The following is an 11954-nucleotide window of genomic DNA, read 5'->3' on the forward strand; positions in this document are numbered from 1 at the left end:
CCAGGGCCAAAAAAGCACCTCCGGGCAAACCGCAGAGGTCACCGCGACGCTGGTGTCCCCGCTGCCGCAGCGGGACCCGCGCCGGCCCCCACGCGTGCGGGGCAGCCCCGTTCCGCAGGGACCCCGGGGTCGCGACCGCGTGGAGGGGCACGCCACGCCGGGGCCCACCGCCCCTTCCGCCGCCGGCCCCGCCTCCCTCCCGGCTTCCCGCGCGCGCGGCGGCGGCCGGGGTGGCCCGGGTTGGCGGACGGGGCGAGCCGTGCTCTGCAGCCCCGGCGGAGCGAGCGGACGGCGGGCGCGACCCCACGGCTCGGGCCGGGCCCAGTCGGGCTCGCCGCGGTGCAGGGAGGGCGCCTCCCCGAGTCCCTCCCGGCGCCCACGTGGTGGGGAGGATGGAGGCTTGAGAACCCCGGCAGCCGAGCTGGGGCGGTTTCCAGGACGGTGCGTCCTGTCCGGGCTGAGGTGGAGCAGTTTCTCCCTGGACTGGTGACATCCCAGCCTCAGTTTCCTCGTGGCGAAGCTGCTCGTGGGTGGGTACGGAACCCCAGGGAGCTTTAAAGAGCAAGCACAGGGCTGCCCCGGGTAGGGAAATGTGTCCTCTCTCCCGGCCTCCCTTCCCCTCCAAACCTTAAGGCAGGCGGGAAGCCAGTCAGTGCCACTCGTCTCCTTGTTGAGCAGGGGTGAGAGTCTTTGGCTAACTCTGCTTCCGCGTACCTGCCCGTTCACTGCTAGGTGCTGCTCTGCACCGCAGCCTACCGCAGTCTGAAGGGGAAGTTTGGAAAACCCGTACGTTAGGATTTCTCAGTGAGTGGGGTGACTGTGTTGCCCTGGAAAGGACTCTCTTAGCTGAAGTCCTGTGCTTCTTCCCACCCCCTCTCGGCCTCTCCCGGATTGCAGAGACCGTCTAGGCCTGGACTTGAGGCCCGCGCTACAGAACCTGGTTTTAGTATCAGCACTTTCTCATTCCCCTTCCCCCACCCCCTCCCATTAGATTCAGTCCTCAGAGTTGATTAATCGCTTTATTTGGAGAAACGAAGAAGGAAGGGGACAAATCATCTGGTTAGTTACCAGACTGGCCGGATTGCAAAAGCTACAAAAGCTATTTATTTCAGCGCACTTGGGCTTGGAGGGCAAATTATCCATCCATCCATCCATCCATCTATCTATCCATCTCTATCTCTATCTATCTCAAAGCCCTGGGCTTAAGAGGGTAAATTTCCTGAGTACTGAGTCTGTCAGGTGCGGTGCTGCTGCCTACTTTAGCTAGAAATGAGGCTTGAGTGAGGATACATGTAAATTTACAAAGTGTCTGGAATCCATTAGATCGTTCATGTTTCTGTGCTCCCTCCCATGCTGACTCCAGTTTCTAAGAGGGGGAAGTAAAGAAGTGGACGCTTTGTAGGCAGTATATAGTGACTTAGATTCTGTAGGAAAGCAGGTAACACATGAATTATTTGGAAATCTGTAAGTGCCAAATCCAGACATTTCCAACAATACATTTCTTAATTTCCTCTTAAGACCAAGACCTCTTCTCTTAAGTCTAGGAACTGGCGATTTCTGCTTAGTAAGTATAGTCAAAGCTGCCCAGTGTTTAGGCCTAATGCATTTACTTGGAAATCAGATGCACAATTTTCCTTCTCCGTGTTTAGCGGCACACGGCGTTAGACCCAACATGAGTGACATTTCCTGCAAAAAACGGGATGACTATTTGGAGTGGCCTGAGTATTTCATGGCGGTGGCCTTCTTGTCGGCCCAGAGAAGCAAGGATCCAAGTTCCCAGGTAAATGGGTTTGGTGTGAAGATGTTCGGGTACTTGCTAGGATGTACACCAAAGAGCAGGTTAGGAAAATGGATACTTGGTAACTTAAAAAATGCAGAGTAAACCTGCTGTAGTGTGTGTGTGTGTGTGTGTGTGTGTGTGTGTGTGTGTGTCGGGGGTGTGCTCCCCTCCTTCCATGCTTGTGATTTAGTCACTGCCTCCCTGTAGCACACCCAGCTCTTCACAGTTAGCAAACCTTTGGGCAATGTTCCTCTCTAGGTTGGAGCCTGCATTGTGAACACAGAAAACAAGATTGTTGGGATCGGGTACAATGGAATGCCGAATGGCTGTAGTGATGACCTGTTGCCTTGGAGGAGAACGGCAGAAAAGAAGCTGGATACGAAGTATCCTTATGGTAAGGCAGCTTCCTTGTCCATCCCCTGCGCTGCTTCCTGCCTGTTGAGCGCTTCATTGATAAAAAAGAAAAATTAGTCTTCCCTTAAGTCATGAGTGGATGGAAAGGAGAAGAAATTGCAATGAAAGTACCATATCTTCTGTCTTCCCCTCTTTTAAATAATGTTTTCACTAACCCTTTGATAAGTTTAGCTCTTTTTAAGATTTACATATTTATTTGTTTTTATGCACATATATGTGCCTGCATGACTTTATATGCACTGTGTAGGTACAAGTGAATTTAGAGTCTAGAAGATGGTATCAGATCCCTTATAACTGAATTTTGCAGGCATTTGTGGGCCTGCCTGATGTGGGCACTGGGAACCAAATCTGGGCCTACCTCAAGAGCAGTACACACCGTTAACCACTGAGGCCTCTCTCCAGCTCCTCCTGTCCCCATCTCCTCAGTGTCAAAGAGAGCCACTGGCAGCACAGCGATTGTTACACAGGCTCGCCCTGAGGTGCTAGGCCTTGTTGCCTTGATGAGTCCGGTGTGTTTCACAGTGGCCTGATAGCCTGTAGATGCCAGAGCAGTGAAGGGCGTGGCCCTTTGCAGAGAGAGAGCAGGGGTGTGTGTGAGGAGGCTCTGTGTGAGGACGTCAGATCTTGGAGTTACAGATAGTTGTGAGCTGCCACATGGGTGCTGGGAATTGAACCAGGGACCTCTGGAAGAGCAGTCAGTGTCTTAACCACTGAGCCATCTCTCCAGCCCCCTGAAGTCTCTGTTTCTTTATCTTTGGAAAGCAGAGTCAGTTTGCCAAGTGGTGCTCTTGCGAACCAAGCAGTGCTTTGGCCTTGCTCTGCCAAGAAGCAGCGTGCATTCAGCCCCTTGGCCTCATGAGGACACAAGTCAAGTTCATCTCTGGGAGGCTGGGATTAAAGGTGCGCACCACCATTGCCCAGCTAAAACTCCATTTCTTAAAAAAACAAAAACAAAAAAAAAAAAAAACAAAAAAACTGTACACTGTTGAAAATAACTTCATGAGTTATGGACCCCAGGGATCAAAACATAAGCCTGTAGGGGGCATTCTAGGTGGAAAGCATCACAGGCGCTTCCTACAGTGGGGATCCCTCTGGAGATGATGGAAGGGACGGATCAGCTTTGCCCTCCCTTTATCCTCTAGCTACGTAGGTAATTCCAGAAAAGAGTCAAACTGGGTTGCAAATGTCGGCTACCCCTGGCATTTATGTCTTAGAATGAACAGACTGACTCTGTTGCAAGCAGAGTAGGTCACGGCCATCTAACTGGGAAGGATTGTGCCTTCTGGAAATGAAGTTCAAGGCACTGATGATGTAAAACCTGCCTTGTTTGTTCACTCTTCCCCGGTAGGCTTTTCCTCTGGGTGTTTCCATGTCTGTGCTTAGTCTGATTTCTGTATTCTTTCTAATGTTCTTGGACCTTAGTCTTCTGAAGTAAGCCCGTAAGTCTCTTTATAAACTGCCTAAAAGGACAGATCCTGGGTGTGTGAATGGAAAGGAAGAAAGATGTGTGGAAGAAGAGAAGGAATTGAGGGAGTAAGGGTAGAGCCAACCACAAAGCACTTAGGGTTTTCAGGGGATAAGAAATAATGGCTAGTCGATTTAATCTCACCCCTGGCAGGAGTGGCAAGAGCGCAGACAAAAGCGGGAGCGTGTAAAACTGTCTCCTGGGCCCAGCTAAGCTCATGGTAGTGAGTTATTCGGAGAATGTTCCAGCATATTTTAGAAACGTTGTCATCCCGGTTTTGATTCCGTCAGCCTTTGATGGGAAGAGAGAGGGAAAATGATTAGTTGTTTCGGGGTCTATGCAAAAATAATTTTTCCCAGCACAGTTCGATGTCCTGTGTAAGGACGGCTAAAGCAAAAGGGTCGATAAGTTAAAGATCTCCATTGAAATGTATGACCTACTCCAGTCAATATTTCAGTGAGTTGGGACAATGACGCATTAGTCCTTCTTCCGAGCTCCGGTGAGAAGGCGTTCTTTGAGGAGATGGCAGTGTGCTGTACTCAAGCTGGTTGCTAAAGATGCCAGTGGGCAAAGTGCAGCATTTGAGGTCCCCCTCAAAGTGGGACCTGTGCCACCTTCTGTCATTGAGAGCCCCAGGTGTGTTTGTAATAATGCCCTAGAAACCAAAGACTGCATCACACACACGCACACACGCCCTCCCTCCCCATCGCCTGTAACCCCCAGAGTGACTGGCTTTGTTCTGAGGCTGTCGCCTTTTGTCCAGGGTGGGGAGAGTACCTTCCAGAGTGGCTTCCCAGGAGGAATTAAACTCACACAGGCATTTGTCCAACCTCACTGATTGTTTTTTATTGAAGAGCTGCTGAGTTTGTGAGCACTGGATGTCTGTCTACATTATTTTTTATCATCCATATGATACCTCTAGGTTTTCAGAGCTCTTTGCCCTCGCTTATCAATTATTCATTTTATGTGTTAGCTGTGTTAGAATGTAGACAATTTTCCTTCACGGGAGTAAGCTTGTAATTTGATGTACCATAAAAACTGTAGAAGGTATTAAATGGTTTTTAAAAGGCATTTAGTATTACTACCATCATAATACATGTAACGATGGGCTTTAAGTCTAAGTAATGATGACTGTGTATACGTTGTGCGCCCATTCTTGCCTTTCCTGGCCTTTTAAGCCACGGAGAAGTGACTGCGTTCTCTGCACTCACTGGCTGGGATCTAGGAGGAATGCCTGCCGACGCTGAGGCATTTTTTTAAACTTCCGTTTTAAGATTACAAGTTTTAATTAAAAATAAGGTGATAACTGGAGGGTGTAGCTCTTTCCTCCACTCACCTCTGTTCACTGAGCTTCTGCACGAGGAAGGATAGACACGTGGAACCCTTGAAGATTTTTCAAGAGCTCTTGTCCAGTGACTCAGCACCTGCTGAATGAGCAACTCAGTCAGGACAGATTTCCGTTGTCACCTTGTTGGAGTAAGGAAGTCCGGGTACAGCGGTGAGGCACACCTTTGGGGGGGTGTGAGGGCTACTTCTAATCTGTGATGTAAGCCAGAGGTTTGAGCCTCCACAGGCAGGAACTGGTCCTGCCCCCATGCCTTTCCCAGCACCACAGGTCCATCTTCCTGTTAGATGGTTGTGTCAGCTATTTTGCCACAGTGCTGGGGAAAGGATCTAATACAGAGACCCTCATTGAAACGGAAGAACTTGAGGCATGTTCTTTAACGACAGCAAGTTCTGCATGCCATCGGTGTTTACATTAATATCTTATTGATCAGATGACATTCATGTGCACTTGGGACTTGGGCCATCCTAGGTCCTTTGTAGTACCCCTTTAGTACCCTCTCCATGCTCTGTATCTACAGCATCTCCTTCTGCCTCGTTCAAAGTAGCTTCTGTGATGTTTGTTACACATGTAGGATAGCATCTGATTCCTGCTATCCATTTATCCATCCATCCATCCATCCATCCATCCACCCATCATCCATCCATCCATCATCTATCCATCATTCATCCATCCTTCATCCATCCATCCCTCCATCATCCATCCATCCATCCATCCATCCATCCATCTATCCATCTACCCATCATCCATCCATCATCTCTCCATCATCCATCCATCCATCATCCATCCATCCCTCCATCATCCATCCATCCATCCATCATCCATCCATCCATCCAATATATACTTAATGGAGTGTCTATTATTTGTTCTCGAACAATTTCATACATGTAAACAATGTATCTTGATCATATACACCTCCCTCTCTCCTCCTCCCCCAGAAACCCCAAAATCTCAGCATCCTTCCTTTGCTTCCCCTAGCTTTTCTTTTTGGTAACCCACTGAGTACAGTGAGTGCTGCCAGTTGGAATGTGGACTGAACTTGTTGGTTGGGTCCTGTGCAGGCCTAGTGCAGACAATCACAGCTGCAGTGAGTTCGTGAGTGTGACGTGTCCAGGAGACACATCTCACAGCACACTTTCCCATCTTCTGCTTCTTATGTTCTTTCGGCCTCCTCTTCTGAGATATTTTCTGAGTCTTGGAGGGGACAAGTATTGATGTATCCCACTTAGGGCTGAGCACCCAATAGTTACTTACTCTCAGGACTTTGATTGGCTGTGGGTCTCTCTGTTAACCGCTGGCTACTGCAGAGTTCCTGTGGCCAAGGTTAAGGGTAGCGCTGACCTGTGTGTATAGACACAAATGTTTAGAATATAGTTTGATAACATACCTGTTCGCAGGACAGCCGAAATAGGTTCCCCTCGAGGGCCATCACCTCTCTCACCGGGGGGCTCAGGCATGAATTCCCTCCTGTGGAGCTGGCCTCAGATCCAATCCGAGAATAATTGGTTATTCCCGTAACCTCATGCCACTATTTCAGCAACAGCGCATCAGGCCTGCACGTTGTTATATAATGTGTAGGGTTTACTGTTGGGTAGTCCCACTGATGGCTTTTCTCCCCACAGTGGGCTACGTAAAACCCAGTGGCACTGTGAGAGCTAGCTAGCATGGAGGAACTTTCAGGTCAGTTCCAGTTTGATTTTTCTGTCTGTAACCAAAATGTGTTGTGTCTCCAACCATAGGGTTCTTACCATCTGGTTCTGGTAGATAGCTAAAAGCAGTGACATTCGCTTGTGTTGTTTTGGGGGCCTTTGACAGTTTCTGCATGTCTGCTGTGGAATTCAGCTTCTTTGAGATGCTGATAATTTTATTTTATTTTTGCAGTTGAGCAGATTGTGGCTTAGGTGCAGATACACCTCAGAGATCAAGCACCTGGGTAGCGGTGGCCTAGCCTAGTGTAAAACTGGAAGCTACTTGTGTATGACTTGGGCTAACATTTCTTCAAAAGAGTGTGATGGACTGCTTCTGTCTCTTCTAGAATTCATAAGTTGACAGCTTATTTCCAAAGTGATGGTCTTTGGAGGTAGGGCTCCTGGGAGGTGATTAGATCTTGAAGGGTGAGCGCTCATGAAGTGTCATCAAAGGCAATTGTACCCTTATGAAGGGACCCCAGAGAGGGCTTGTGTGCTGGCTGGCTTTGTGTGTCAACTTTAGCTTGTGTTACATCAGGAAGGAAGGAACCTCAAACGAGGAAAGGCTTCCACGAGATCCAGCTGTAGGGCATTTTCTTAATTTTGATCAATGGGGAGGGCCCAGCCCATTGTGGGTGGAGCCATCCCTGGGCTGGTGGTGCTGGGTTCTGTAAGAAAGCAGGATGAGCAAGCTGGTAAGCAGGACCTCTCCATGGCCTCTGCATCAGCTCCTGCCTCCCGGTTCCTGCCTGCTTGAGTTCCTGTCCTGACTCCCTTTGGTATAAATAGCTGAATGAACCCTTTCCTCCCCGACTTGCTTTTTGGTTATGGTGTTTCAAAACAGCAATAGAAACCCTAACTTAGACATCTTGCTTTCCACCATTCAGGGTGACAGTAGATGATGCTTTCCCGACCTGGACCAGGGCCCTCACCAGAAGTCAACATGTTGAACTCAGACTTCTAGTCATTAGAACAATAAGAATTAAATGTGGTATTTTGCCATAGCTACCCAAAGTGACTAAGCCAGGGAGCCTGACAACCATGTAAATCTGAGTTTACCAATTATAATGCAACTTAATTCTCCTTTACTCCTTCTGTAAGCTTCAAGTCATCAGCCCTGATTGACACTTTGTGGGGAGAAGGGAAGCGTAGAATGCTGGTAGCGTAGTAGAATGGCAGCCTTTTCTGGGCTGTCTCTCTAGAGAGGTGTTTTTAAAGGATGTTTTTGTTCTTCCAGCCTTAGGATCAAAACTTTATGAAACTGTTTGATTATAATGAAATTTTTAATGTGGGAAATGGAAATTCCCCCGGCTAAGGAAACTGTTCTTCAACTCATTACCCCCGCCCCACCCCTCAAAATGTAAAAGTGACGTCTCTACCCATCAGTGGCTTGAAGAAGGTGGCATTGTTCGAGTGAGCACTTTCTGATGAGCAACAATTAAAAAACCAGGAAGCTGCACATTTCTCTAATTTGCCATCTAAAATGACTCGGGAAGACTCTTATTTTTATGAGGAGGAGGTGGGTTGCTAAACTCATGATGAAGTACTCAGCTGACAGTTTTAGTTTCTCTCTGTGAAATTCATTACAGCGAAGCACGTTTCATCTGAACACCAGTTTTATAAAATGGAGGTTAAAAATACTCTTGGTGATTCAGATACTGCCCGTTCCTTGGGTTTTTGTAACAAGTTTGCATGAGGCAGTTTATGGACTTGGTGGCTGTAGGAGACTCTGGTTCTTTGCCTGATTAGGGAATTTTACACAGTGGTTGTTCTACTCCTGTGATGCCCTGCGTTTGCAGCCTCGTGTTTATCATTGGTAAAGGACTTGGTGTGCGAGCAAACCTCTTAGCTCTACTTTTCTTCGTCCGTTTCAGTCAGGAATCAGGATTGCTATGCTGGCCATATCACAGGTTGTCCTATCTAGGGACCCCGGTCCTGATATCCCTAGGTGTGGGTGGCGCCTTGACTCCGAATGCATCGGGCAGAAGTGGAGTTGTGGCCCGCTAGCAGAATCAGTTCCTGTGTCGACAGGGCCACGCCAAAAAGACCTTGATGCTGCTGAGGCCGGAGCAAGGGTACAGCAGGTAAGAGTACTTGCTATACAAGAAGGAGGCTCTGAATTCAGATGCCTGGGACCACAGAAAAGAAGCAGGGTGTATCCCCATACCCCTGCAACCTTCGTGTTGTGAGGGGTGAAGACAGGAGGATGGCTGGGAATCGAGAGCCGCCAGCTGAGCTCCAGGTTTAGGGAGATAAGACACCCAAGTCCTTCCCTGGCCTCCGGGTATGCACAGGCACACAGATATGTGCATAGGCGCGTGCTCACACACAGAGATAATGGTGCTGGGAAGGAAATGTTGGGGAAAAGAAAACAAACCCGCATTTAATTAAGGTAACAAATCCACGTGGCAACTCTTACCACTTTTTGCTGGTATGTGACAAAGCCTTTTTAAATTCTGTATTTAAATTTAATCTTTTTTTTCACATTTAGCATATTGTTAAGCGTGCAGAGATGTCATTTTAGTGATTACGTAGCCGTTTGCCTTACCCCCTTGAACACTGACATTTTCCTGACTGCCAATGCACGTGATGTATTTCTTTGGCATCCAAAAGGTTAGTCTTGAGAAACTAATTTATCAAGAAGTTAGGAGGCTGATCCTTCTTAAGCCGTGACTTCCTCGTCACTTGGTAGAGCTTCTTAGTAATTAAGATCAAATTTGTTCGAACGTTGGAAACAGAATGCCCTCTGGTTTTGTTAGGCAGATCCAAGGATTTGATGATTTGCTGTTTCTCTTTGTTCAGAATTTAATTTTGTGTGTAGCTCCCTGACATTCCTCCCCTGCCTGGCTGTCCAGGAGTTGTGGCCTGACAGCAGGTCTAATTGGGACTTTTGTGCAAATAACTAATATAACCAATGGGAAAAACCTTTAACCACTTGTAAAGGGAGGAAATCAGGTAGATTTTTTTTATGAATCAATAGGCAGGCCACCCTGGGAAAGGAACTCAGGAGTATGTTGGAGTCTTTTTCTCCTCACCTCTAATACCCAGCTTAAGACTATTCCATCTTCAGGTATAGTTGTTCTTAAGATGTCTTCAGAAAGGAACAAATAATTTTTATTGAGGTATTTCATTTTGACCAAATAAAGTACATAATTTTATCTTGCACAGGGTTAGTTTTAGTTAAAGCATCAGTGATTGTTTCATCATGAATTTCTAGCAAATATGGACAGTAACAAAATAATCCCTGTTCTGAAGAAGAGATGTAGGAAAAGCTAAAATGCTTGTTTGTGGTGGTTAGACCTTGCCATAAAAACATCCATATGTCTCCGTAATGCAGTGATTTTGAAGCCTCGGAAGCTGGAAATAGTTGTAGTCCTCAAGCTGGTGACCAGAAGCTAGCATAGGTGGAGTCTTGTACTCTACCTTGAAATAAAAGGTTTGCAGAAAAGTCAGTATTTTCAAGAGAGTTAATCACATAACATTCATGCTGCTAGTGTGCCAATGGGCATTTCATGCCAGGTTGGTTGTTATTGTACTGCATGAGGTTCACAGCTGGGTGAGACTGCTGATGACTTTTCTCCTCCCAGCAGCCTTCAAAAGAACCTTCCAGCACTATAAAAGCTACCCAGCAGGGAGGAAGCCTCGTCAGAACCTACTTGATTTCTCCATGTCCTGTGACAGGAGGTGGTGGCTTCAGCCATCGTCTTATTACCACCAAGAATGGGGGAACCAGGAGCAGTAGTGAAATAGCCTATGTTATAGTTTGTGGGGTATAGGAGATGCTCCCTGACTAGTGGAGCAAAGGGAGTAGCCTATACCTGGCCCTGGGCTTTTTGTTTAATAATCTGTGGTGTCTTGGGGAAGCTCCCCTCCCTACTTTTCCTCTCCTGCATACAAAAACCATTCAATTCAAATAATTCACCCTCTTCCTCCTCTCCCTCCCTCTCTTTGTCTCGCTCTGTCTCTGTCTGTCTCTCTCTCTCTCTCTCTCTCTCTCTCGTGCACGCACCCACGTGTCTGTGTGTGTGTGTGTGTGTGTCAAGCTTACAAAATAGTAGGTTTTCACATGGCTTTTTGGTTTTATCCCTTCCCCCACTGTCTCTGCCCTACTTTCCGACCCCCTAGCATCCTCCTTATTCTTTTTCCTCTTCATATCATCTCTGTTCTATCCCCTCTGTGACACCACCCCCCAACCAGTAACCCCTTTCTAGTGTCCCAGCCTCTACAGGTATTCCTCATATGAGAAAGGACATGTGGCTTTTGTTTTTCTGGTTCTGGATTACCTCACTCAGTATAATTTCCCCCCCCCCCCCCCCCCCAGTTTCATCATAAGTGGATATTTCTGAAGATAATAATTACAGCTCCCTTTCTCCCTCTCCAAGAAAGGGGGTCTTGCCAATGTTAACCTTGAACTCTCTTCTCGGCCTCCTGAGTGCTGGGATTATGGCTTGCTTTCAGCCTGCTTTCTTACAAAACCGAGGACCACCACCCAGGATGCTGTCACTCACAATGCCCTGGGCTCTCCCAGTCAATCACTACTTAAGAAAATGTCATCCAGGTATGCCTCCAGCCTGATCTTAGGGAGGCCGTCTCTCAACTAAGGCGCCCTCCTTTCAGATGACTCCAGTTTGTGTTAGCTTGACCTACAACCAGCCAGCACGTGTGCGTTGATCGTGCTTAGAATGGGCAGGGAAACCAGGTTCTCCAAGGGTTTTGTGTTTATATTGCCCTTACTTTTATTCCTTAGGACATCTCTGTAGTATCAGCTACTGTGCTAAAAACAGCAATGACCACGTTCTCGTGAAAAGACCCTGGGCCAGCCCTTAGGGGCTCCAGGTTGCTCTGCTCTGTTTATTCCCAGGGGTTGTGGGGTTTTAAGACACTGCACCTGGCATGGACTTCTTAGCCTCAGTCTCTCTCTCTTAGCTTAAAAATAAGTGTGCGGCCTCTGCGTGTGCACCTTATGTTTTTGTGGCACAATGTTGTTCACAGAGATCAGAGAGCAGCTTTGGGGAGTGGTTCTCTTCTTCCAGTTTGTTGATGCAGGATCTCTCTTATCTATTCATTTATCTATCTATCTAGTTATTTATTTATCTATCTGTCTATCTATTTATTTATTTATTCATCCATTTATTTATTTATTTATTTACTTATCCATCCATCCATTTATTTATTTGTTTAATCAATCAATCATTCATCCATTTATCTATCTATCTATCTATCTATCTATCTATCTATCTATCTATCTATCTATCTATCTAT

At 47.1% G+C, this 11954-nt stretch overlaps 1 protein-coding gene across 2 annotated transcripts in view; it reads left to right on the forward strand.

Moving 5' to 3' along the window:
• The first annotated feature begins 209 nt into the window (after positions 1 to 209).
• The window catches only part of Dctd (dCMP deaminase), a 28365-nt gene continuing 16620 nt past the window's right edge, over positions 210 to 11954 (forward strand). Inside the window, exons 1-3 of one of the 2 annotated variants that reach the window (XM_055593588.1) lie at positions 210 to 534; positions 1650 to 1780; positions 2039 to 2174. In XM_055593588.1, the coding sequence (XP_055449563.1) occupies positions 1673 to 1780; positions 2039 to 2174 (244 nt within the window). In that variant the 5' untranslated portion in view covers positions 210 to 534; positions 1650 to 1672. The remainder of the gene's footprint in view (positions 535 to 1649; positions 1781 to 2038; positions 2175 to 11954) is intronic. The other variant, XM_055593587.1, reaches the window with a different exon arrangement.

Source organism: Psammomys obesus, unplaced genomic scaffold (genome assembly GCF_907164565.1).
Source record: "Psammomys obesus unplaced genomic scaffold, mPsaObe1.curated_primary_1811, whole genome shotgun sequence".
Classification (NCBI taxonomy): domain Eukaryota; kingdom Metazoa; phylum Chordata; class Mammalia; order Rodentia; family Muridae; genus Psammomys; species Psammomys obesus.